The sequence below is a fragment of the Lutjanus erythropterus genome, chromosome 9 (genome assembly GCF_056507025.1).
Source record: "Lutjanus erythropterus isolate fLutEry1 chromosome 9, fLutEry1.hap2, whole genome shotgun sequence".
Taxonomy (NCBI): domain Eukaryota; kingdom Metazoa; phylum Chordata; class Actinopteri; order Lutjaniformes; family Lutjanidae; genus Lutjanus; species Lutjanus erythropterus.
In genome coordinates, this window is record NC_139325.1 from 39,275,571 (window position 1) to 39,303,423 (window position 27,853).

Here is a 27,853-nt window from a genome sequence, read left to right on the forward strand (position 1 = left end):
GCCCAAATATGATTTTAAAAGTAACTAGGTAGATTACATCTTGCAACACATACTTAACCACAAGTAAAAGTACAGACTTGAAAATCTACTCATAAAAGTGTAAGTACTCAAAAGACTACTTAATTGCAGTAATTTGGGTAGTTGTAATAAGTTACTTCCACCCCTGTTTTTCAGTCAAACATAAGTGAAACACATAAGAAAAAAAGAGTTTGTTTCCAATTCATAAGAACCAGGTTCATGTATTATTATTATTAATAAATCCAATATGTTTAAAATGCTTCACCAGGTTTAGGCAATAAACCTAGCTTTATTAAAATGCATTAAATTTATGTACTTTTCATTAATAAATCAGATAGAAATCATATATATATATATTTTCTCCAATAACCCTACACCTATGACAATAAGTAACTAGGCTATATACATTAAAAAAAACTGACACGCCTACCATTATGGTAGACTTGTGTAGAGTCCAGGGACCCTTTCTGGAGACTTGTCCTGACCAGGATGTGAACTCCCAGTCTGCTGTATGAAAGGTGGCATTACTGCTGCTGAACCATACGTCCTTTGGGTGCAACACCTAAGGAGAAAGGTTACACGCAACATGGGAACGACTGTGGGACGTACGGATGAGCAGCAGACTGTGGAACATAGGAAGAACATATGGGACAAAGTGACATCACCAGTGGCTGGTGGACCTGAGAGAAGACGACTCCATCCTCACATAAAAACAACACTACCATGCTTCAGAGCCTCGGTGACACTGAGACTGATGGAGGAACAAATTCACATCCTGATTCTTTTGAATGCAACACAGCTTCTTCTTCTTTTTTGCATGTCTATTAACTCTGTATTTCTGTGTAGTTTTATTTTCATGTGATTGAAACCTTTCCAATAACTCCAAAGTGTCCAAAAGTCCAAAAGCAAAAAAACAGACTAGTGAAGAAAAGATAGATGCAATCATTTCCACATTTCACCACGTCTTTATCTAATGAACCATTCAGCGTATAAAAAGATCATGTTATGTAGGGTGACTGTGCTCTCTTGGTACTTAGTGCTCCATTTAAACTGCTGAATTATTCAAATTGAGGATTTTGTTTGAGGAATCATAAAAATATGACAGACATTCAAAGCTTCTTTCAAAAACCTCAGTTTTCAAACTTAAATATAACATGACATGACAAAAATTACATTTAGTGCAACTGTCAGAATGGCGGCCATTCAAGAAGCTGCAGATGTGCTGTAGCTCCAGTGCCTATAGATTATCAAACTGTGGTACGTGCACCGCTGGTTGTACGTGAGATCCCTCTGGTGGTACACAAAGGAATGTCAGAAATATTTTCTTTAAATGAGAAAAAAAAATAATTTAGAAAAACCGAGTACAAATGCTAGTGGCTATTTAAGCAGCACCGGCGAAGTGTCCTGGGCACCAGCTAGCACCAAAGAGCGCAATCTGTAAGGTGGTACTTGGAGAGCTCAATATTTTCTGAGTTGGTATGTGATGTAAAAAGTTTGAGAAACACTGCCCCAGCATTAATGCTGCTGCAGAGAAACAGGGAGGCAGGACACAGCTGTACAGGCATGTGGCGAACCATAACAATGATCTGCACTGATATCGCCAAAATGGTGCATTAAATAACAATGGGAGGCTGGAGATTGAGAGCAGAAAGTGAAAAGAGAAAAGTAGCAGGTGGAGGGGGGATATGGATGCTGACAGGTGAAACTGAAAAGAAACAGAGATGGAGGAAGCAGGGAGGCAGGGGAGGGAGAAGAACTCACAGAGGAGCTATAAATACAGCAAGGGAGAGGCCCGTGGTTGCTGCATAAACCCACAATAAGATGCCCCGGCATCGTTAGCATTCAGCTAGCGTAGCATTATAGCCCAGCTCCTGCTGTGTCTATAGTAAAACCAATAAGAGGGAGGTATCATGGGATTGTGTTGCAGAAATATGGCTCATTCTACTGCAGCAGGGGGGGAGAGGCCGGGCACTGAGAGGGGGGGATTGAGAGATAGGATGGCTGGGATACAGATAGACTCTCATTAAGTATTCAACCACGGGGTCACAACAGTTACAGCTCCTCCACAGAGGCAGAGATTTCCATTTTGCCCCATCCTACCATTCATCCCTGTAGCTTTTGTGCAGTCACAGTCCTGCTGCACAGAAGGGATTTACAATTTTATCTGGAGGGGCTGCTGGCTGTAAACAATAAGAGGCAGTTTATGGTGTGAGTTTGTCACCCAATAACTTTGCGGTCTGACTCAGTCGAAATGCTCCAATAAACTGTTTGCGCTTCGTGCTGATGCTTTAATCAATGTGCCCGCGATTGAATGGTGAGCTCTCTCCCTGCTTTGACGAGATAAAAAATGATATCAGACCCTCACTTTTTGCTGGAGCTGAATGGGTCTGACTATGCATGGTTTCCTCCAGTGACCCTGATACTCCCCAGAGATTGGATCATCCCTCTGTTAGGCTGGCTGAGCCTGATAACTCCTTTAGCAGATAACAAGCAGGGACAGAGCGGAAACATATATGAGCGAGAGTGAAAAAGACACCACCTGTACTGTATGTGTGGTGGAGGAACAAGAAAACAGGGCTGTGTGTGAGTGTGTGTGTGCATTTCGGCAAGTGTGTATCTGCGTGCTGTTCACATCAAACAATAGGAGGGAGGTGTTCCTTGGCTCCCTGTTAGCGTTTGAAAAACGACATGAATGGACACCTTTTGAAACAGCGGCACCTCTCTCTTTGTGGGAAGGCAGGGAAAGTAGGGTGTAATATTGGCGGAGCGAAAGAAGATGAGTCACGTCGTCTTTAATGAAAGCACCCGCGGCATCTGTGTGGAGTTGTGGTTGGCACCATCAGCACATTGTTATCTCCCTCTGTTCCCTGGCTAAGAGGCAGCGGCGGACCTCCCAGGCCGACGTGTGGCACAGTCGCACAAGAGGCCATTAAAGACAGACAGCAGCACCTGGCAAATAGGGCGACGCTGGTGAGGCGGCGGAAATGGAAGGGAAAAGGAAGCCAAGAGCCACACAAGAAATGGAACAGAGAGCGGCTCATTATCGCTCAGAGCGGGTATTACAGGCTAGCTGTCAGCACACCTTGGTTCCCCAGTGGAGGGTAGGTGTGAGGAGGAAAGTGGTGGCCACAGAAATTCATCCCAGCTGAGAGTATTTTCTTAATTAGACCCCTACATGATATGTGTTAGCCTCCCCACATTCCAGGCCAGGATTTACATATGAAATAAAAAGTCAAAGTTGAGTTATTTTTTCACTGTTCATTACCAAATCTGGTCCTTTTTTTTTATGGAGGCGAATTATGTTTTGAATCAGGTCTGCATATTTTGCAACAGGACAGATATAAAAGGCCACAGATGTCATAAAATAACAGAATGCCTGATCTTTCTTGTCTGGACTCACCAAAAGGCCAGAGTCACACATTTCTTCTCATTTTCAAGCTCATTTCCTGCAGCACAAGCACTGGATGTACCAGTAATAAATCAAGGGTGTTGTAACAGTGCCCCCTAGTGGACATGGTGAGAAAAGGGGCGATGCTCTGCATCTGTGTCACCTCACTTAGACACCAACGTAGCCACACTGTTTGACAGTTGTTTAGTAACGCACCAGCTCTTGTTTTATCATATATACCTTGTTCTAAATGTAAAAGTAGTTCCTGCAGGTCAAAACAGACATGATCTCAGTCAAAACACATATTTGTCACATTTGGACCTTCACTGATCAGCAGGGAGACAATGGAAGCCTTAACAGGAGGCCTGAATGTTTTGAAAGGATTACTCAGCTTCACTTCACAAAGCAACAAACAATACCAAACATTTTAAATGCCAATCTCAACACAATGCCCGTCAGTTTAATGTGCACCTGACCATAATTATGCAAATTCCAAGTAATTAGCCAAGAAACCTGGAAGCCCTAATGAGTTGTTGCAAAAGAGTACAGGCTAATTTCGGATAATGAGCCTCGCATTGTGCGCCAGGTTTACATAACACAGAAACTAAATGTCTTTTTTTTTTTTTTTTTTTTATAAAAGATTGCCATATACAGTAACAGCTACCCACAGACTTCATCTCCATACAAATACCTTACAAATTAGATCCAGCATCTCTGCCAATACATGCAGCTGAGAGTCTGAAAAACATTTAGCCTCGTCTTTGCTACCTGCCACAAACACGCCTTGGTGCTGCTATTTTGGCCCAGGTCACCTATTGACCTGACAGGCAAGTGTCAGGGGAGAGCCACATGTCAGCTGCAGGTGGAAACTCTCAGCAGGCAGCGATGCTGAGGCAGGTTGGCACAGTTGGAGCCCAGGATAACACAGTGCTGAGGTACTGCAGGTAAGGGCGCTTCTCTTTGCACCTTCGTATCCTTCATTTTTAACTTTTTTTTGTTTGATTTTTTTTTTTTTTGTTTTTGTTGTTTTACTGTAGTTAACTGCTGGGATGGAGCATTAGGCACTTGATGTTCCTGCTGTGTTTCTTTTCAGCACCTTGTATTTGCCACAGTGGTGAAATTAAGTGCAGAAGAAAGAAACTGCACTTGCTGTTTTTTAAGAGGAAATACTGCCCTTTTAGAGATTTTTCTTTTCTTTTCTTAGATGTAGCTGGTGTCTGAGGAGGTAACCTGAGGTTTCATGAAGTTGTGTGTGAAACAGGTAAAAGCACATTTCTTTCCATGCACACGGGTGGATAGAATAGTTTGCCTTTAAATGCGGAGAATCTTTTAGCCCAAAAATTTAAGGTACGATAATTACCACGATAAAAAGAGCATTACACGATGCTTACTGTGATAGTAAAAAACAAAAATATAAAAATAAAAACTATTTGAAGAAAAATCTTCTGCTTCTTTCTGACCAGCTAACGAAGTATTTACTGTAACTTTGTCTATGAAAACGTCCCAGATGTTTCATCTGATTTCAAGTAAAATCCAACTAAATGGTTGTCATTTAGAATAACTATGCAGAAATATCCGATCTTCTTGTGGATGGTCTTGTTAATTTAGTCAGTATTAAAGTGACTGTGTAGTGACTGTTACAAACTCCTTGTAGTAGCATTAAATAACAAATCTGATGTTTTGTTCGTGTAAAATGTACTTGTCCTTTTAAGTTAAAGACCCTCTACTGTTCTTGAATAAAATAAGATATAAATGTAGCCATGACTTAAGCACTAGTCAGTAGCAGTCCTTTTGTAAAATAAAATAGAAATAAGATAGATCTAGATATCAAATAGATATTATCACAGTCTGGTATGGTATGGGACATTTTTTATTGCAATATTATGATATTTGATACATTGTTACATCCCTGTTTAGCATTAGCAATAAAGCTTTACATCAAAACGCAGAATGTCTTATTTTCATCTGTATTTTCCTCCGCTTGTCTCTCCTCAGCTAATCAGTTAACTTTGGCAGCGGTCAGGAGGTTTCCAGCCCTCTGAAGATGTACGGCCTGTATTTGGAAGCAGTGAACGATTACATTAACGAATCCTACGGAGAGGATGTGTGGAGACTGATCGAGAACCGAGCAGAGATCCCTCATCTCAAATTTGTCAGACATCAGATGTACAAGTAGGTTGTTGTTGTCCCTTCGCTCTGTGGTGACCGCATGATTCTGAGACAAACTCGTAACAACGTCTTGCTTTTCAGTCCTTGAACGGCAACAAAGAGCGTATTTAAAAGACTCTCCAGGCGCATATTAAGAATTATCATCGGATAAAAGTATAATCGCAGCCTTTCAGTGCTTAGACCAAAGCTCAATTCAAGTGCAGCACTTAACCTTAAACCTTAAAAAAGCAAAAAGAGTTCCTGCCATTCAGGAAATATTTATTCTTTGGTTTGACAAACTCTATTTAGAAGCTTTTTAATCTGCAGCTGGACTGCTGCCCAGTGATGTGGTTAACTATTCACAGGGTTGAGTAGTAATGGATTACATGTATCTGGGAAGAGGTAATCAGATTACAAAATATAAGCAACTCAGTTCGGCCCAGAGTACATTGTAGATTATAGTTGCATTGTCAAGGATAACTTGATACCCATTTTAAAATACTGTAATTTTAAAAATATGAAACTGTGTTTCATGATCATTAATGCTCTATTAACACATGGAAAACACATGGGGTGACTTAGACAAGTGCTCCATTTTTAATTTTGATTGAAAATGTAGGATCAACACTTTGAGTGAGTACTCCTCTTGCTTTATAAGAGCGAAGTCCTCCATGTGGCCTTTGAATAAAAAACAGCAGCAACTAAAACTAACAGAAAAGCAACAGCATCCCATGTGTTGTAGAATAAACACAGCACACCTGAAGCTGGTGCCACTGCTGGTTTTTCTAAGGATTTTTTTTTTTTTGACTAACTGTAAATACTGAATATACAAAATGCATTTTATTTGCATTGAAATGCTTTTTCATGTTTAATCAGAAAAAAAATAATATTTGTGGAACTTTTTTAGTCCAAGGTGCAATATTTTCAATGTTTTATTTTGAAGTAATCCTAAAGTATTCAGATTAGATGATGTATTTTATTATTTTGTTGTTGTTTTGAAGTAATCTGACAACCCTGACTATGTGAGATATGTTGTCCTGATTGAAACCCTTCATGTTTTTACATGTTGCCTTCTTTTTGATCACGTCTCAACTGAAAAGCCCGTTTTAAAATCTCACTGGGATAAAGTGCAGTTAAGCAAGAATACCTGAGAAACTTGAATTAATAACGTTCCTCTTTCTTCACAGTGATAACCTGATCCTGCGGTTGGCAAAGGCGGCAGGCGAGGTTCTGGGAAAGACCCACGATGAGCTGATGTACGCCTTCGGGGTCTATATGGTCAAGAGGATTGGAAACTACGGATACGAGCGGATCCTAAAGGTGATGTAGAGACTGCCCTGTGGTTGTCTTCAGCTGAGACATGCCCTCCTTTCTACTCTCCATCACTGGCTGACTGATGATATGTGTGACTAAACGTTTACCTCTAAAGTCTAAGAGGCAAGTGAGGAAAAAAAAAAAATTCTGGTGATCCATTTTCAAAGCCTGTTTTCTCTCCTTTGTTATGTTTTTTCATCTGTGACAACAAATGAAGTGACGCACAATATGTACCTTGTGTTTAGAGTGCAGGAATTAAAACTCACCTGGAAGAAAACATGAACACTTTTAATCCTATTAGAGCATGGAGCAGTGGTGCTCTTCAGCCTCTTGTGGCCAAAATGAGTATTGCAACAACAATTTTTTTTTTTAAATGATCTCAACAAAAAAATCAGGTACAAAAACCTTTTTTTGTCATGTGTTTTTGCAGATTTAAAAAAAAAAAAAACTTAAAAAAAATAGCTTATAATTAGATTGTAAACACATTAGATAAAAAGGGCATCAGTGACCTGTTGCTTGCAAAATAGTGAGCCCACATTTATCAGTATTGTTAACCCTCAGATCTCTTTGCGCGCTTAGCTTGCTTTTTTGTTCTCCATCAGCCAGAATTTAAACATGTCAGCTTCACGACACATTTGTTAATAAGTTACTAGCCTTTAACTACTGTCAGCATATATTAATAATCAAAAAGTTTCACTTGGGATCAAATTAACAGATGATTGGTTTCTTCTACTGGTGTGATACATTAAATTTTCCTTAAGTTGGTGCACCGTTTTACTCTTTAGGCTCCCTTTTGCTAGTTATAAATGTTGGTAACTCATTAGTAAGATTAATTTGTAGTAAGCAGTGACTTCATCTCACCAAATAATGAACCCACCTCAGTGTAAAAACGGAAAACTGTTATAACTTGTGTATTCCTAATTATGAACCATTTATAAATCAAGGATATTCTTATTGTAAAGTAAGTGTTTTTTTCACACAGGAAAAAAAAGTAATTATTTTTTTTTATTTTTTATTTTTTTTTTTTACCTCTTGCCTCTCAGGGCTTCCGTACACCACGCATCTGATCTTTAGGGTTTTTTTCCCCAAGAGAAAATCCTTTGACACTTGGCAAGCAATGTGATATGTTTCACATTTCTGAACAAATGGAAAAAGACTCGGGTAGCTGGCATGAGCAGTTATGGCTGAATATAGCTGAACAGAAAAAGTGAAAAGCATCATCTTCAGAATATATATATGCCAATGAAATTCCCTAATGGGCAATAACAGTCCCATTTATTCACTCAAAATAGAAAGAAGGATAGAAAATTCAAATGAAAATGCATCACTGTAGTGAGGCTAAAGGTAACATTAAAATAGATTAGAACAACCAAGTATTCTGGCAACATGAAAAATAATTTTATAATGACATTTAACTCATAATATTTCAACGACAGTTTTCTCTTCTTTCTCTTGTTTATATCTTGTTCACTTTTTTTATTATATCTTGCTTTTTATTTATTCTATCCCTTCCTGCTGCTGTAAGAATGCAGACTTTTCTTATCTTGTTTATAATTTAAATATCATCTTCCATCTTTAGGTATTGGGGCGAAATGTGCGTGACTTCATCAATGAGTTGGACAACCTGCACGAGTACTTTCGCTTCTCCTTCCCCAAGGTGCAGCCGCCGAGCTTCTGCGTGGAGGAGGAGTGCGAGACGAGCCTCACGCTGCACTATCGCAGCACCCGTAAGGGCTTCACTCAGTTTGTCAAAGGTAAGAGGAAGCACTAGCAGGGGGGGAAACACCACTGGGTGTTACGCAGTTTACCACGGCGACAGGAAACTGGGTTTGAACCCCAACCCCACACCGCTCTGTAGTACAGAGTTTACATCTTCACTCCAGTGTTTATGAGGGTTTCTTGCCCAGTGCATGCTGGGATATGCCTCTGGCATCTGCACCTGAACGGGATTAAGCATGAAAAAAAAAAAAAAAATGTATTGAGGTAAATTATTTGGTGTTTTATTAGGTCACTGGTTTAAGTTACAAAAAACTGAAAAAAAGAAACAATTATTGATTTTTCTGAACATACTTAAAACTATTCAGTTCTTTTAACTTATTGCAGTTACAATGAATGAATATTATGAGTTGCATTTATAGAAAAACTGATTGCCTCAGTTTTTTTCATTTGGGTTTACAGTGTATGAGAAGTGCCTTGAGATATCGTCTGTTATGATTTGTTGAGTCACATTGACTTGACGTACACTGTGTACATGAGGGCAGAAATTTCATGGAGGTCATGCCCCCTCAGTTTGGCCTTATGCCCCTCAAAAAATGACCTGCCCTGAGGCCACAGTGGCCTCGATGCCCTGCCCACACCACACCAGCTGAGTTCACCATTTTCCCCTCTTCCTCTTTCCTGCTGATGCAATCTTTAGATGCCAGTGTCTTTTGTTGTGAGCCTGAATTCTTATTGGGTGACATCAAGTGAAGCACTGCACAAATAACCAGTGGTGGGTTTGTTTTCCAGCCTGGAAAACCACCAGGCTTAAATGTTACAAGTCTAACAAGTGTTGTAACCTAATATTTGTAACATCAGTCCCCCTGACTCCCCATCCTCATCATCCTCATCTTCAAACAAGTCCAGTGACTCAGATTAGTCCACGGCTTAGTGTGTATCAACCTTTGTGCCTTTAAAACACGGGCCACACCAAAAGCCAAGTGTCCTTGTTTTACCAAATGAACTGCAAATTACACACACTTTACATTTCTGCAGACCACTTTCCAAATCATGCCAAAGTGTTTTATTATTAATAAATGGTTCTACCTTTGATGGATCCATCATTTGTAACAATACAAAAGTCAAAATTTCCAGAGGAACTTGCTCGAGATAGACTGTGAACAGTGAACAAAATGTCTTTTATCGATTTTATCAAAGTGTTTTTTGTTCATTGTAATTCACTGTGGATAAAAAAAGAGTTCTGCTTTCAACAGCATTACCACAAAAAAGATAATTTAACTTTGATGATATAAAAGCAAAATTATGTTCACTGTGGTGGACTATATGTTAATTTCCAAGCTTGGCACTTTCATTTTCATTTTCATTGGACTGAACTGAAACAAGTTGAAGTTTGGAAAAGTCAGTCAGAGCACTGAGGTGTGCTTTCCAAAACCAACTGCAGAATTGCAAATTAAATGTAAACTGCAGTAAACAGACTAAGATTTACAAAACATTCACTGAACTGTAGGTTTTGAGCAGCTGATTATAGTTGGTTTTAATCATTTGGTTTCAATCAATAATACAATAGTTAGCTCCTACTGTGAAAACAATAAATGGTATATTTATGGTAAAAACTGGCAGCTGTGGTTGTTAGAGCCTCACCATAATAAATACAGTTGAACTTATTCTTCTTTTTAGTCTATTAGTGCTGCTGATTTCACAGTTAGGCTGGAGTTTGGTTCCATATTTTACCATAAAAATAAAAGTTTTTACCATTAAAAGAAATGCTGTTTTGCCATATAATTATCATAAAAATACCATATGAATTCAGAATAAATAGCATCTTTTTTTTTGCCATGAAATACGAGTGTTTTACTATGCATTTAACATATAAATTACTTTAAAATGACATATAGATAAAGGTTTATTCCATGATATATAATGTCTTACTATGCAACATATTAAAACAGTCTGTAATATATAATAGTACTTTTTTCCATATTACTTTAAAATGCTGTATAAATAAGAGTTTGTTCCATGAAATATAACATTGTCTTACTGTAGAGTTGGTAGTTTGACCTTAGCTTTTTAGTTTAGTTAGTGTTTTCTGTACATTTTTCTCTTCAGTATCCTCTTTCTTTTCCTGGTATTTTAGTGAAGATTGACAAAAAATGACAGCGATGATTCTTATGTACAGTATAATAAATATTATATTTTTAAAAGTATAAGAAATTACTTTGTTTACAGGGACAAGATGGTCGTCATGCCATCAGGCAAAGTTACATATAACGGTGACTCGGGTTAACACCACAGTTTGTTTTGAAATTAAGTTTACATAAGCACATTTTCACAGAATCCCTTGTAAGGAAATGTTGACCTCTGCACATCCCTGACTAGTGTGTGTGTGTGTGTGTGTGTGTGTGTGTGTGTGTGTGTGTGTGTGTGTGTGTGTGTGTGTGTGTGTGTGTAATTGACTCCTGCAGGGCAGCTCTCTCAAGTGGGACGACAATTCTACAACACAGATATCGAAGTGGAAATCCTGTCTAAGGAGGAAACCGAGAAAATGACGTATGTGGTACGTACCGGGTCTCAGGTCAGGTATCACTCGAGCCGTCGAGCGTCTGACCTCGACCCCGTGTCGGTTCTATCAACACGGGAATGATTTCATCACATTCAATGAGACGCCAGGCGGAGTTCTTGTTTACACTCAGACCGCAAGTGTTTATTGGATGGAGATAAGTGTTTATTGGGATGGGACTCTGGGTAAACTCAGAATTTACAGGATGTATCTGAAATGGGTGACCTTGTACATCTGTTTCCATCCCACCTAGCTTCGGATTACATAAATGTCACCCCATCTTATTTCAGAGTTTGTCCCATAATCAGAAAGTTTTGATTCCTGAACTGACACCAAGTCCTTCACTATCCAATGATCATACATACAGTAACTGATGACATTTATTTCTCATTTTGGTATCTCCTAGAATTTATAAGGTGTAAGAAATTACTTCATCATTTAATGCTTTCATTTAATACAGATTAGAAATAAGATATCTGTAACAACAACATTTCAAATGAGGGCCAGATTCTAGGGTTAGGTACCAAATTGCCATATGACGCCATATGATGTCCACGGTGAAACATTGTGATGGATGATGATATTAATGTTATGCAGCACATTTGTAACCCAGTTGTGTTCAGCCTCTGAAGCCTGACACAAAGTTAGCTGGCTAGCTACAATGAGGAAGATATAAGCTAAGAAAACTAAAGCGCTGATAACAACAGTGTGATTTTAAGAAACAGCAGCCTGCAGAAAAGAAATACTGCTGCACCCAATGTAACCAAGGATCTTGAATTCATCTAATTAGGCAGTTTCAGTCAGAAAATAATACATGGGACATGCAGACATAACATTTGCAATGTGCAATGACCAGTAGCAGCAGTAACAGCTGAAAAAAACCAGGCCTTATGGCAACTCTGACACAAATACAAGACACAAATATAGAAAGAGGGCTCAGTGATGATTGCTAAAATACGTAATCGCTAAAGATAAGAAAATCTAATAATAAAATAACAATAATAATAAATACTGTTTTAAAAGATCAGTGTGTAGGATTTTGCTGGACCTAGCGATGTGCTTGCAGACTGCAAACACCTTGTTTCACTCTCCTCTTTCAACCTACGGTGGCCACAAAACCCATGTAAAAGGCTGTATCTAGATCTACTGTTTGGTTTGTCTGTTCTGGGCTACTGTGGAAACACGGCAGTGTAACATAGCGGCATCTATGGAAGAGGACCGCACCTTCTGTACATATAAAGCCTCATTCTGAGAGGCCCATTTTCAGGTGATTATGCACTGATGAATGGCGGTGCAGTGGTTAGCACAGCTGGAAGGTGGGGGAGTTGGTGTCTGGGGCTGGGGAGTATGCATGTGTCTGCGTGGGTTTTCTCAGGTACTCTAAATTGCCTGTGTGAGTATGAGTGGTTGTTTGTGTCTATGTGTCAGCCCTCTGACGAACTGGTGACCTGTCCAGAATGTCAACTGGGATAGACTCCAGCCCCCACAACCCTTTAAGGAAGATTTTCCATTAGCTGACAAAAGTTTGTCATAAATGCATGGGGGAGATAAATGAAACTGGCATTCATAGTCATGTTCTGCCCTGCAGGACAAAAATACATTTTTCCTGAAGGCAAGAACATAAAATATTTGGTGAGGATATTTTCTACACAGATTGCTTTTAAATTATGCATGTGGGCTTTGAACAGATTTCAAAAGCTTTATGAAAGTACTACCTGATATTACATCAATGATGTGGTTTTATAAACTGCAGTCAAGAAAAATATTCCAACTGTATTTTTGCTTTTGTTAAACCACCACAAAAATATTTACATGAAGTCAGTTTTATTTCAGTGGTTTAGGTAACTTCTCTCTGCTCGTCCAGGTTTATAAGATGAACTTCGACAACGCCGCCTTCAAACACCGCATGCCCCAGCAGAAGACGGCGCCGAGCTACGAGAAGCTGCCGATGAAGCGAGGTATCTTCTTTGACATGTTCCCCTTCAGCGTCATCTTCCGCCGGGACATGACCATGTACCGCATCGGTGACGGCCTCAAGGAGGTTTTTTCCGACCTCCAGGGCAAGAGGGTCAACGAGGAGTTCACGCTGGTCAGACCCATGCTGGAGTTCAGCTGGGACAATGTGAGTTCAGAGCAGTCCAATATTAAATTGCTGATGTGACTTTAATCACTGCCTGGCTGACACACTCAGTCACAAAAATCTTTGCGCTGACTCTCTTCAGATCTACACCCATCTGAACAATGTGTTTGAGCTGCTGTCTAAAGCGGTGGTGGAGAGCAAGCAGAAGGTCAACATTCCTAAACTGAGCAAGGAGGAGCCAGAGGAGAAGGAAGAGAGTGAGAAAGCAAAGAGGGAAGAAGAAAGAGGTAGCCCACCAGTCTCAATCTGAATCATTTATTTCATCATGCAAAGATCATAAAAAAGGGTTCATTTCAAATGGATGATCATAAAATGTCCATCCCCTCATTTTACCTCATCTTTGTCCAAGGTTACTGTATCTAGCCAGACAAAAGTAAAATATTTATAATATATTTAGGAGGAAATAAATATCAAACTGACTGAGGAGCTAAACTACTAATATTCATTTAAATGAACAGTATGTGGATTTAATGCCATCTAGTGGTGAGCATGCAGGTGGCAACCATCTATTATTTTCCCCTTCCAAGTGTTTAGTAGAATCAATGGTTCCTGAGAAACAAAACAAAACACGAAAGGCCATATCTAGAGCCAGTGTTTGGTTTGTCCCCTCTGGACTACAGTAGAAACATGGCGGTTCAACATGGCAGCCTCTATGGAAGAGGACCTGCGCCCTCTATAGATATATATGGCTCATAAGGTAACAAAAACACAGCAATTCTTATTTTCAGTTGATTATACACTAATGAAGACGAGGGCCATGACATTATTTTGAAGGGTCAATCTGTTATTCCATTGTGCAATGCATCTGAAATCAGAGCTACACACACACAACAAGTCAGGAACACTTTCACTGATTGGTCAACACTCAACCTAAGGCATCATAGGACTACCACAGGACGGCTAACAACATGCTAACAACAACAACTCCTCTCAACATGGCAAAGTGGATAAATAATCACAGATTACATTCAGAGCTGGATATATCATTACAGGTTTATTTTACGAAGTCTGTAAAAAGATGCTGCAGTTCGAGGCTGCATTAGAAAGCTTCGGAAAAGCAAATGATCTCACTCAAGACAACGTTGTAAAGGTACAACACTAGCATTAGCTTTAGCCTAACATTAGCCACTGTTTGGCCTACTTAGGCTTAACTGCCTTCACTTTTCCAACAGTTGGGAAACAGCAGACGAGACTTTTCTTGGTCTTGAAAAGCTACAGCATTTATTAACTGACAAATTGTAACCTGTACTGTACATTTACTGCCACAACAACAACCTACTGCTAAGTTTAAGTTTGTGCCCCTCTAACAGTCTATCGCTTGCTCTTCGTGCCACGCACTGCCCTGTTCCTTCAAGGACAATATCCTTCAATAAAGTCCAACAAATTGTAATTAATTGGGCAGTTGCGTTGGGCAGTCGCAGTAAACTGTTATTCTGCAACAATGCATTGCTTTTTCACTACAGTCACAAAAAAAGTGCAGACTGTTCAATTCCATTTCTGCCATATCCTGCCAATAAAACCCCTTAAATCTTACACACTGGACCTTTCACAAAAAAGTTAAATGCTCTTCATCCTCAAAGCACACATAATTATTTGAATACCTACTGTAAAGGGAAAATGTTTTGCATGTCAGTGCAACAAATGCAAATTAAATTATTAGCCTGAATACTTCTCAAAAAATATGCTGTCAGAATGAAATGGAATAAAAAGAAATTAAACAAGGATATTAATGTGTTGCATATTACTAAGGCTGTAATTATTTTAAGAGAAGATTACAATGACAAATTTTATTTTAATGTTACGAGTAAGAATGAAACATAATGTTCATAATCCAGAACATAACCATCAAGAGCGCACTAGAACTTATAACAGGGTGATGAATTAGTAATGTATTCTCCCGGTGAACACTGCCTGACTGTGCAATTGGAATTCAATGCACCGTCTTCACTGCCCTCGTTAACTCTCTCACTTAGCTCACAACCAGGTTCATTCGGTCATCCGTTCTCTCACTGTCCCTGCTGCTCTCCCTCCATCAGAGCCGAAGGCAGTGGAGGAGATGAAGGGCACAGACCAAGAGTACAGCAGTGCTCTCACCCAATATAACAGCTCTGCCAACTCTGGAGGGGAAGATATCGAACTGCTGGCATTCCAGACTGTCACTGGTCAGAACACGTTTTTTTTTCTTTCTTGTCTGTTGTGGGTATAACATGGACATTTTCTAAGAGTGTCAATCATTTTATATACCCTGTATCTTATTCAATTTAATGTGTGAAAGGTCTGCTATATGGCAATCAATGACCTACCCACTGTAGCATTTCATATTCTAATTCCAAAAATCAATTTTTCACTTCTCCCTAGCATGATTCTAACTGCCACAATCCTGTTGACCTCATTTATTTGTTTCAGGAAAGTGTAGTGAAACCATATTTGAGGACATGAGAGAGCCTCCAAAGAAACCTCTCCACCTGAAGGGCCAGATGAAGTATGTCCCCCAGTGGGACTCGCTCATCTTCCTGGGGACGCCCATGTAAGATTACATCCCACGCACTGATCTATAAACATCTATTTGTGTATGAATGCATGCAGGTAAACAGTCCAGGTGGAGAGGAAAAGACACGGTATGCATCGCCTGATGCCATTTATAGCTTTTTATTTGCCTTTTTAAATGTATCAACATTCATATGCAAACATCTGTTCATAGAGATTATCTGAAATGTCGACTGGACCTAAAACACCTCATCGTCTCAACTCCAGCCCCATTCTTACATCTCACACAGCTAATCAGACTGTAAACAATGTCCAGCACATGAAAGAGGAAGTCTTGGCTCGGATATTGATTATGTGGATATCTGCTGGCTACACTGGAAGCCCCGAAACATTTGCCATTTCCTGTAGAGACAGAATTGATGTCAAGCGATGGGTGACTGGTTCTGAAATTGCCATGTATCTTCATTTCTTCTCCTTATCCCTGCAGTATAGAGACAGTGGAGGACATGATAAAAATGGGTGTGTACGTGAATGATCTGAACCTGCACGACTCCAGCAGAGAGCTCATTTTGGCCGGGACACAACAATCGGCTGAGCTGCAGCTGGCCCTTGATCAGGTGAAGGCTCAATCCTCGGTCTCCAGATAGAAAGCATCATACTAACAAAGCAGACCTCTGTTGAACTTGGAAGCTCAATTGTGCAAAATCACAAACCGGCAAGGCTGTTTGAGGTGGTTCAAGTCCTTTTATAAAATGTATTGCCTTGACTGACTTGTATGATTCAAAGAAGAAGCCATATTACATGATACGCTGAGTGCACACACTGTAAAAACCGCCAGTTCCCTCCATGAATCAGCCTGACCAGGTGAGCCCAGGTGAAAGCTCTGCTCCCCTATTGATTTCACCCATTAAATCCACTTCAGTCATGCAGGAGAGATGTGGATTAAGAGGATTAGAGAAGGCAAAGAGGGATTTTTGAGCTTTAAGAGAGGTGAGACTGTAACTGTAGACTCTTGTGTCCCATTTCTGATCCTCTAGGAGCAACAAAAATATGCTCAGCTGCAGGAAATCATCAAGAAGTTGGACGAGGAGAAGAAGAGAGGCGATTCTTTGCTGTATGCTATGATCCCTAAAGCTGTGGCCGACCGCCTCAGGAAGGGGATCACTGCATTGGAGACGTGCCAGGTACAAGACAGCACTGTTAGCCAGGATAGTGGTCCTGGAAAACCACAAAATATCAGAGCATCAGGTTCTGAAAAATGCTAAATTGAGGCCTTCGATTTTTTTGTGCGCTCTGGAGTTTTTCTATGTTAGTAATATGCTGCTGTGATCATGGCACCAAATTTACTCATAGGAAGGGTATGTCTTGCATTTGAAGTATGTTATGTTCTGTCAACCCGCTCCACATGGAGGGCAGAGGTCAGCATGTCTCTGCTTGGCAGTGAACTCACAAACAAAATGACAAGTTTGCAGCCCACAGAAGAACTAGATTTGGCTTTGGTTGCAGCAGTTATGCAAGTAAGAGGAAGAGTGAGAACATTGTTGAGCAACTGGTTAGCAATGTCGTGAGAACTTGATCTGTAATATGAAATAACTAGAACAAACAACATGATCCAAAGAACAAATAGCAGCAATTGTAGGGCAAGGAGCGATTTAAATAAAATCCAAAATATAAAACTAAAAAATAAAAGTCTTCAAAAAACAGATTAGCCACAAACTAACCAGGAATTAATCCATATTGCAATACAACAAACATCCAATTTATGTCATAACTTTATGTCCTTATCCCAGGTCTTCCCAGATGTGACCATCCTGTTCAGCGACGTGGTCAAGTTCAACGAGATCTGCATCCACATCACACCCATGCAGGTGGTGGACATGCTCAATGAGATCTACATCGTGTTCGACACGCTCAGCGAGAAGCACAATGTCTACAAGGTCAGACCAAGAAAGCAGCACAGACGGACGTATCTGCATTTCATTCAGTTACTCTCAACTGTCTTGTGTATTTTGAGATGACATTTTCTGTCACCTCAAAGTGTTTAGGGGCAGTTTTTGTTGCCTACTGCTTTTTTGTCCTCAAATGTAAAATGCTAGCTTATGATTTTCTTTACATTTCACTATTTCACTATTAATTATGACATTTCAGCAGAATTTTTCCTTCTTTTGGAAAACTACAGGTCCCAGCTTTTTGAACGCAAACTTAGCCAAACTCCTAAATAAACTCTGTATCTGTCTAATTGCAAAGTATAAATGTAGGCTGCATCTGAAACAATTCAGACTTTTAACCATTACTTAAAACTGCAAGCACAAAATATTTTGATGTGTGTAAGTCCAAGAGAATAAGTTACATGTTGTCTGTTGATAAATTTTTCAATTGATCGATTGGCCCAAGACAATTTCCTCAAATGCCTTGTTTTGTCTAAAACTCATAGATATTCGGTTCAGTTTCATATAGGAGTAAAGAAACCAGAAAATATTGACATTTAAGAAGCTTAAATCTGAGAATTTAGACTTTTTTCTTTTAAAAAAATCAATTTGAGAACCAATCGATTAATCATTGCAGCTCTAATGTGCACACGCCTGGAAAATACATCGAGAGCTGAAGTTAAATTCATGTCCGGAATTATTTCTACTTTGGTGATGGAGTGACAGTTAGTCAAAAAGTTCCATTCAATCGCAGAAATCGTCACTGTCCTTTTTTTGTCCAGGTTGAAACGATTCGTGATGCCTACATGGTGGTGGCAGGCGTACCCAACAAGACCACCTTTCATGCGCACCACATCTGCGACATGGCCCTGGACATGCTGAGCTCCATTGACCACCTCAAAGACCCCTCCACCGGGGATAACATCCAGATCAGAGTCGGTGAGCAGTACAGTTGTCAGCCATGATGCAGCACCCTGATTATTTTGCTGTTCTAGGAGGTCGCAGCTCAGGGTCAGCCACCCATCACTGCCTTCGAACTGGTAGGGACTTAATGTCTTGATCCTGGTCATTCAGACATTTCCAGGTTAGGCTTTTTATCCACTCTGCAATCTTTCAGGGACAGCCCCAAAAATATAGTCTTGAGATGCTGGGGCACAACACAGTTCCTCAACCAGGAGTCCCAGGTAAAGATTAAGCCGCTGATTCCTTATTCTTTATTGTGAACAGGATCCACACTGGCTGCTACCAGGGTGGAAGCTATTCTTCCTGGGGCCCACAAATTCCACCTGAGGTTATTGTCACAAGAGGTTGCTGTTCTGACGTCAACCCTACCCACTGACACCTTTGGGGAAAAGCAAGGGATTTTCCAAATTTAGTTCATGTTTTTTATCATTTGTATAACTGCCTTCAAAGGGCAGCTCCATTTGCCTTTTTTCCCAGATATTTCAAATGTAAACTCCCACTCAGCCATTAGCAAAAAGCATTGACGTAGGTTACAGCACCGATGCCCTCCTCTCATATCCCTCAGACTAAGGGGTTTTAAAGCAGCAACATCATCGTGCTGAAGCCTTCATAAGGGGGGAGAAAGCTTTTAGAAGACATTTTGATGCTAAAACAGAGATAATTTTGACCAAAACTTGATTGTTCAGAACTGAGGAAGACTACTGAGACATATGGCAGAGTCAGCAGAAGCTGGGAAAGATTGTATAAAAACCTCCAAAAACCAAAACATAATGGACCTACCCTTTAAGATTTTGTAAAAGTGTTTTTTCTGAGGACTTGATACAAGCAGCTGGAGAATAAATTGCAACTAAATATTTTGAATTAAAGGAGCTTTACATAATCTATGACCTGTCATCCACTCCTGACAAACAGCAGATCTGTGGCTATGAACTCATGGTCTGTAACTGATAAAAATAAATCATAATGCTGCACTCCAGCCTAGGTAAGTCAAATACTGAGAGCAGAAGCGAGGAGATAAATACAGTAGGCTACATAACATCCATTCATCTATCTATTCCCTAACTATTTATTCTGATAGCAGTCCCTTGACAGGTTGCCAATATCGATGCTTAACGCCTGAAGGAAACACTGCTTTCCTGAAGACTGTTTCTCAAAATGCAGAAAAAAAAATTATTTCAAATCGAGGCTGTTGAGTCATTAGTATTAGTCAACAATCGTACCACTCATGCATGACTATAGGAGGTCACGTTGAGAAACAGTCACAAAAACCTTTTTAAACTGCTTCACTTTCGTGGTTAAATAACTAATTCAAACGTCACAATTGTTCATAATGCTTGAATCTAAAAAAAGATATATTATCTCCGGGTTGCAGGTTTGACCCTCTCTGACGGTTGCATAAACTGAAATTATACTTGCTCTGCATCTGTGAGGGTCTGCCAGGGTCCACAAGTGCCGCATGGAGTAAATTTAGTCATTACAGGTTGTTTGCATAAGCTCTGTGTAGACATCCACGTACCACCGATTTGTTTTTACTACAGACTTGTCTGCGAGGCAACTGTACCACAGCAAGTGATGGAAAACCAGCTGCCAGAACATGTTAGGGTTGGGCGATATGTTGAATTTATCCTAAATTTTCCACCATCGGCCCATCAGCCAGCAACTGTCAATATATTCATCCCCCCTCTCCCACCTCCTCTCATCCTCCTGAGTCTCAGCTGGGAGCTGGAAGATGTTTTTGTGTGTTTGTGTTTGCTATGTTGCACATGTCCACTATGTCCAATAAATAAAACACTCACAGAGTGTCAACAGAGATACAACAGTACAACTTCTGAATCCAAGTTTCTCTCTTTTACTGAACTAAGACGAGCTTTTCTGCCCCATTAACTCTTCATAAAAAACACATTTCATTCAAACTCAACAGAAAAACCATGAAAAACTCACCAAAACCGTCTTTGTTAGTCTTTCTGCTATTCCAACAGTCACTGACTCTGGTTTGGTCAAAATAAATCCTTAATTCACCACATTAGATGTGAACATAATCTGGCTGTACAAGCTGTTTTCCCTCAGTGAACTTTTTGCTGGCTGAATGGATGTGCACTGTGCTGGATAAATGTTGACTATGTGTTCAGTGTGAGCTAACTGAAAAAGGTAAACCAACTTTTCTCTATAAGGAAAACTTGGGAATACCTGCAATAAAACATAGATTTAGGCAGTTTCAGAATAAATTAGTTCATGTTTGGCTCTGTAAACTGTTTTTCCTCTCTCAGGTATTCACTCGGGTATGGTGGTGGCTGGTGTGGTGGGTCTGAAGATGCCTCGCTACTGTCTGTTTGGCGACACTGTGAACACAGCCTCAAGGATGGAGAGCAATGGAGTGGTGACTACACTAACATATTTAACAAACCATCGCCCAGCAAAATGTGCTAAATAACCCATGGCAGCACTATAAATAAATGCGAAGACATTTCCTTCAGTCAAATTCATGTATATCAGTACAGAGAAACCATTTTCTGTCTAATGACAGCATTGTGTATGCTGCTTTTTAGTTAATGGAACAGGCTAATCACTTCATTTGCTTTCCATTACGTACAGTAATATAAGTTAATGTCGTGTTTTGTGGGAAATCTGCTCTGTGATGAAAAGAAAATTGAAAAGGAGGGAGTTTGCAGGCTTAATTTGCTCCCTATATACTCACATAAAGGAGGAAATCCCTGAATGAACTCTCATTTTAGAGTCCAGTAAGCTAAATGTTTTTTGACTCTCCTTTGATGATTTAAAAAAAAGGATTCAGAACAGATGGAAATTGTATTTAAATACTAAGCTTTAGCAGTAGTTTTCTATGTGTGCGTCTGTCTGAGCAGGGCATGCAGATTCACATCAGTCAGACCACCAAAGACCACCTGGAACATGAGCCTTACATCATCGAGGAGAGGGGCAAAATCTTTGTAAAGGTGAGTTGTTAATGTCAGCCACGGAGACATACCTTCTGTTAGTCTCTGTCACTTTTTTCCTACGTTCTTATCTGGCATCCAGTGATTGAGATGGCCATTATGATTAATACGTTACGTGTCAGGTCTTGCCAGTCTTGTAGCTGTAAGACTTGAATCATTTTACTCCAAGACGAGGTGTGTAATTTGAAAAATGAGACACCTGCCTTTCCTGGGAGACTTGCTGTCACTGAAACCTCTCACTATCCAAAGTAGGGTTGCACAATCAATCGAGATATTATAGAAATCTCAAAATGTGGCCGAGTGCAATATCCACATTGCAGAAGATGCAATTGCAAGTGTGACATAACAGCTTTATAATGAAGTCATGTAGTGCTGCAGATGTGCCCTGATGCACAAATCTAGTTCTCCAGAAGTAAGAAAACATGTTTGTTTGGTACAGACCCAACCAAAGTCACGTGATCATGGTTTTACTTGTGTTGTTTTTTGTGAGAATGAAAATTTTGATGCAAAAATGATCATTCCCACTAATCCCCAATCATATTGCAATCACAATATATGTCAAAATAATAGGGCTGAAGTCAACCACTGCTGTTTACCAACCAATACGTTAAAAACGTAGCATCTAGTATCAACGCCATACTAACATTTCATAGTATCGACAGTAAGGAAGCAATAAAATAAAACAAAAAGTGCTCATTCAGCCAAGTTGAGTTTAGTCTTTATTGTCCTGCCTGGAATTTGGCTTACAGCAGCAAACCAGACAGTGTTACATGACTTTTCAAGTATCAAGTATCTTTTTAATGTTGCATCGCAGTTTAAAATTCTGGTATTGAGACAACTCTAATCTCTACAATAAATAAATCCACCACAGTGCACTCTACCTGCTGCCTAAATGGGTGCTAATCAAAGTTTTACTGTGTTGCCAAGCAAATTAAATCCACTGTTTGACCATTTCTTTGCCATGCATAGCTTTATTGTTACCTCAGACATGTCTATCAAATAAAGTTACATACAGCAGCAACACAAACACACACAGGCCACAAGGATCACAGAGCAGAACTGGACGGCTTCTGCATAACAACAAAGCTACTGCAGCTCGTGCTACAATAACGCTATAAACTTCCACAAAAGGAAACATGGACAGTCAGTATAAATTCACCCATCCTGCAGGAGAGAACATGCAACATTATGCCAAGTTCAACATGCTAACCAAAATAAACAAACACCAAAATTAAAACACCATAAAACATGGCAGTTTTCAAGTTTGAAATCGGGTCAAAGACAGCCAGCCATTTAGCGTTTAATGAATGGATTTTAGATTAAATGTTCCTTCCAACTTCTACATACAGAATTTGCAATCATAATACTTTATTTTCCCAACATCTTCCAGGGTAAAGGCTACATGAAGACCTACTGGCTAAAAGGAAAGAAAGATCTATCGTTCAAGACCCCGGCAGAGCTGCGCTACAGCAGTGAGCAGAAAGACTCTGAGGACATGAGCTCTAATGGGTGAGTAGACAGAGGGAGAGCAGTCAGCATCAAGGAATCACTTTTCCTCTGTACACAGTGAACCCGGGATGCCCCCTGTTGATTCAGTCAGAGCTGTGCTCACTGCCCCCTGCAGCACCAGACAGCAAGCAAACTGAACTGGCTGGTTTAGGTACTTTTGTTTGTTTGAAGGAGTCATGCTGACCACCGAAAACAAAACTTTCTCTAAGATGGGGGACAACAAAACAGAGCAAGATAAACCAAGCAGCACAAGCAAGTCCACTTGCTCTCAGTGCAGTTTGACTTATTTCAAGAATTGTTTTGGAAAAGACGTGTCTGTCCACTAGAAACATGAAAATTACACTCTTCAGGAAAATGATTACAACAGTAAACTCGAGACTCAACTCAACTCAAGATTTATTTACTTGTTTAAAGAAAATATGATTACAGGCAGGAATGGAAGTAAGTAATTACAAATATTCAATATATTATAGTACTGTGGTTAAGCAGTTTTTTTTGGATAACTGTACTTTTATGAGTAGATTTTCAAGTCTGTACTTTTACTTGTACTTAAATATGCATTACACAATGTAATCTACTTTGTGTGAATTAATATTCACACCTTAAATCTGCATTTTGTAGAGAAAGTGATTTGATCACAAACAGGACAGCCAAAGAAAACCAGAACATACAGATGAAAAACACCCCAAAATGCTGCAGCAGGAATAGATTTGGCAACACATTCATACCGACTACTTGTCACCTGCCTTCGGCATCTGATATTGAAGCACAAGGTATCCTTTAGCGACTGTATCTGACACGGCCAGAAAGCCTCTTTAACACGTGATTAACTCTGTGAAGCGGTGCGGTTTGGTTGGGTTTAGGCACAAAAACTTTAGGGTTAGGTTTTGGACCATATTTGGGGTTCCATAATTATGTTATGTCACTGAAGCAACTCACAACATGAAAAGTCACAGGACGCACGTTAAGCGACTTGAGACACAAAAGTCATATGACTCGCATAACGTAATGTAACTTCAGTGTAATGTATTAAAAATCAACGGGTAAAAAGTAACTAATACTCCGTGTAGTTTCTAAAAAGAATACTTTCTAGTTTTAATAAAGTATTCTCCTCTCCAGCAGTACTTTTACTTGTAATTGGGTAATACTTCAGTCATGTAGCAGTATTTGTACTTGAGTACAGATTTTCACCACTGATTATAAGTTCTAAGTACTAAACTAAAATGGTTAAATAGATAGTTCAGATTATTTACTGTGGGGTTGTATGAGACACTTGCTGATAGCCTGCAGTAGATGCTGATCGTCACGTCCTTTAGAGAAGCAGAGAGGAGCACCAGCATGGAAGTTAAACAATGTACTACTGTGGATGAGGTCAGCAAGGTATTTTAGCCACTTAAAAAGGTCCACCTAAAAAAATCTGTATCAATTTAAGTGTACATTATATTAAGAATATTTTCCAATAGGAAACCACTGTTAAACAAGCCACATATCTGTGTCTCAAACCAACCAAACTCCACAGGGGAAATCATAGAACAAACAGGAATTGCTGGTCTTCCGCTGCCTCAATTTGTTAGTTTGTTTGTTTGACTTCAAGATTCAAGAACTTTATGGTGTCAACTTCATAGTGGTGCTATAGTTGCACATATTACAAGTAACATTTCAACAGAATAAATAGCAAAAATCCAATAAAAACACAGTAATACCCGTAGTGCAGTGAACAAGTAGAGGTGCAAAGCATTCAGCAGCAGCAAATAATTAAAATAAAGTCCACTGTGGACAGGACGGGGATGGGGTGGGTTGTATATCGCGTATAATGCTTAAGGTGATGTGTGACTCAATACATCAGCTGTCAGTCTGACAGGAAGTTTGCGTTCGACACTTCTACACCTTTTGGGAAGCTTTTTCAGTCTGTTTGAATGCGTGCGAAATGAAATTAACTGATCAAGGCAGTGGAAGATGAGCAACTCCTATGTTCTGTAATGTTTTTGGAAGTGGATTGGTGATATTTGGCTTATATAACAACCATCAGAAAAGGCTGTAGTGTACACTTAAACCAATACTGATTTTTTTTCAGGTGTACTTTTGGCTATCTATGCTGGTACTCCTCTCTGCTTCTCACTGAATAGACATTGATGAATAAGTAACTCACACAATTCCACTTCAAATAATACAAACTATCCCTTTAAGGATATTTTTACAGCATGAGAGTAGTTTGTGCCAGTAATAAGTGCTTTCTCATATCTAAAAGTATCATGTTTTTACAACCATCTTCCCTGGAGCTGAATGTACAAATGTTGGATCTCAGACAGCAGGAAACTGATATACTTCAGACAATATTCATGTGTTTTCTGAATCACTGAGAAAGTCTAATAATATCTAACTGCAATAGTTCCACAAGCACCAACGCCAAGCGCATGGCCTCCAACCTGCACATCACCAGCAGCGAGGAGCAGGCCGAAGGGAAGCCGAGCCCCAGCGACCTCCCCCTGGACACGCTGCCCCCACCAGAGGCCACCAACGAGGCCCGCGCCATTTCCGCCGAGCCACAGGAGAGGGAGAAAGCCAAAAAGACTAAGAACAACAAGGGGGCCAAGCTGGAGGTGCCCCAGGGGAACGCAAGGCCGGAGTCCTCGACGTCCGCCGACGGGCTGGAGAACCCGGGTCCTTTGCTCAACAACAAAAGAAACAGCTTCAGGCAGCAGTACGTCAAGCTGCCCGCCAACCTGCCCATGCGCAGCGCCGCCTGCTCCATCCTGTGAGCAGATGGTTGTAGTGTGAGATTACGAGGTGACTCCAACGTCAGGGTGTGATGCTGAAAACATCATTGAAGTTCAATCAGAGGCGAGACAAAGCAGGCAGCTAAACGTTCTTGAGATTCATGGTTGCCGATGATCTGCATTTTTTTTTACACATTTTGAATGTCCTGTCATACTAAGGGATTGTGAGAGACACAGGCTTTTTTGACATTTTAAGTAAAAGAGTATATGGTAATTTCAACTGAAGACTAACACTCTGTAACTTTAAAACATTTTCTACTGAAGTCCTCTTGTACTCATGCATTAAAGGATTTGCCTTGTATAGAAATTGGGAAGCTACTTTTTTCACACTCTGAATGCTTCAGGTTTCACAATATGCCTTCCTTATGTCGACGGTTTCAAAGAAAAAAAAAAGGGAAGTGCGATGTGCTCTACACACAAATAGCACATGCACAGAGAACTTCAAAACTGTACAACAACCTTGACAAAGAGTTTATTACTGATTTCCTGATGCAGCTGTTTGCTGTATTGTTTTACAGCTCCACAAGCCATTCATAAATTCACTGCTACTACTGCGACAGGATTTATGTTCAAATGTTTTAATGACAACAAACTACAGGAAAATTAAAGGAAAATTAAAGTAAGCAATTTTGTGATAGGGCTTACATGGTTCGTAACTGAGGCTGGAGCTTCCACAGAACCAGATTCACTGAGTAGGGACATCAGAGGTTGTATTTTATTTTGTTTAAAGTAGGTGATTGGTAATTCAGTAGGCACTTGGCTAAACTTTCACAACAACGTCTTAAAGAGTTTCTGGTTCTACTTTCTGTATGTAACTGACTTCATGTATTTCACTGTATGATAGTGTTCATTTATATAAAACTGTATGTACAGCCACTAAAGCTCTCGTGTCTTCATTGTTTCGTAATAAGGTCATGACGCTCAAACTCATCACCTGCTGGTGGTTGGTGGTTTTGACACACTGACTGCCGGCTACAGGTGTGACCATAAGTTACCCGTTTTTGGCTTGAGGCTGGTGGTGACTTCTGTCCTGATTGCTAAGAATAAAAAAAGCTTCAGTTCACAGGATTGTGGTTTTATAATAATTTCATAAGAAGTTTTCTCAAAAGAACTGTGTAATTTGATACGAAATATTAATTTCAGTGAAAAACCTGCTCCACTGAACCCCAAGTAGCCTAAATACAATTTGATTATTAATTTCTTATCAGAAATTTTACCTATTGTACTGTATACATTAGACAGTGTTTGCATTAGGGCTGCAACTAACAATTATTTTCACAATTGATTAATCTGTCGATGAGTTGTTTGGTCCATAAAATGTCACAAAATGATGAAAAATGCTGATCACCATTTCTCAAAGCACAAGACGTCCTCAAATGTCTTGTTTTGTCCACAACCCAAAGACATGCAGTTTACTGTCACAGAGGAGTAAAGAAAATATTCACATCGGAGAAGTTTAAATCAGAAAGTTTTGACTTTTTTTTATTAAAAAATAATTAACTAACAGTGGACAACTTCCTACAACACTCTCTATGTCACAATAGTAATTAATCTGAACTAATGACTTTTTGCTGGTGAACCATGTGAACATCACGTGTATTTGCCAAATAATATAGGAAGTTATTCTAAAATTGCAAACCAGTTAGGTTAAAGGTTAAAAAAAGGGTTCAAAGTTATGACAAACACATTTCACTGTTGTCATTTGATTTACTGATGATTTTTTTGATTAATGTTTTAATTGTCTAGACAACAAAAGAGAATAGTGCAAAAACAGCCATCACAATTTCCAAGAGCCAGAAGGGACATCTTCAGATCATGAATGCATGATGCCATTGGTGTCGGCTGATAATGGCTTTAAAATTAACTATTGGTATCAGCCTGAAATGAGCGTTTCTGCTGATCAGCCTGATAAGACGGCACATATTAAGTGTGTCTGCGGTGTGGAGATTTTTTT

At 39.7% G+C, this 27,853-nt stretch overlaps 1 protein-coding gene across 1 annotated transcript; it reads left to right on the forward strand.

Moving 5' to 3' along the window:
* The first annotated feature begins 4,296 nt into the window (after positions 1–4,296).
* Positions 4,297–26,376, forward strand: LOC146322153 (soluble guanylate cyclase 88E-like). Its single transcript, XM_084725782.1, has 18 exons — positions 4,297–4,350; positions 4,611–4,667; positions 5,402–5,578; positions 6,742–6,874; positions 8,448–8,622; positions 11,050–11,141; positions 13,009–13,266; positions 13,367–13,511; positions 15,321–15,446; positions 15,691–15,811; positions 16,259–16,388; positions 16,809–16,955; positions 17,562–17,708; positions 18,482–18,638; positions 20,930–21,039; positions 21,524–21,613; positions 23,004–23,122; positions 25,512–26,376. Exons 3-18 carry the CDS (start codon positions 5,451–5,453, stop codon positions 25,879–25,881), a joined length of 2,448 nt encoding a protein of 815 aa, XP_084581908.1. The 5' UTR covers positions 4,297–4,350; positions 4,611–4,667; positions 5,402–5,450; the 3' UTR covers positions 25,882–26,376.
* Positions 26,377–27,853: the final 1,477 nt, after the last annotated feature.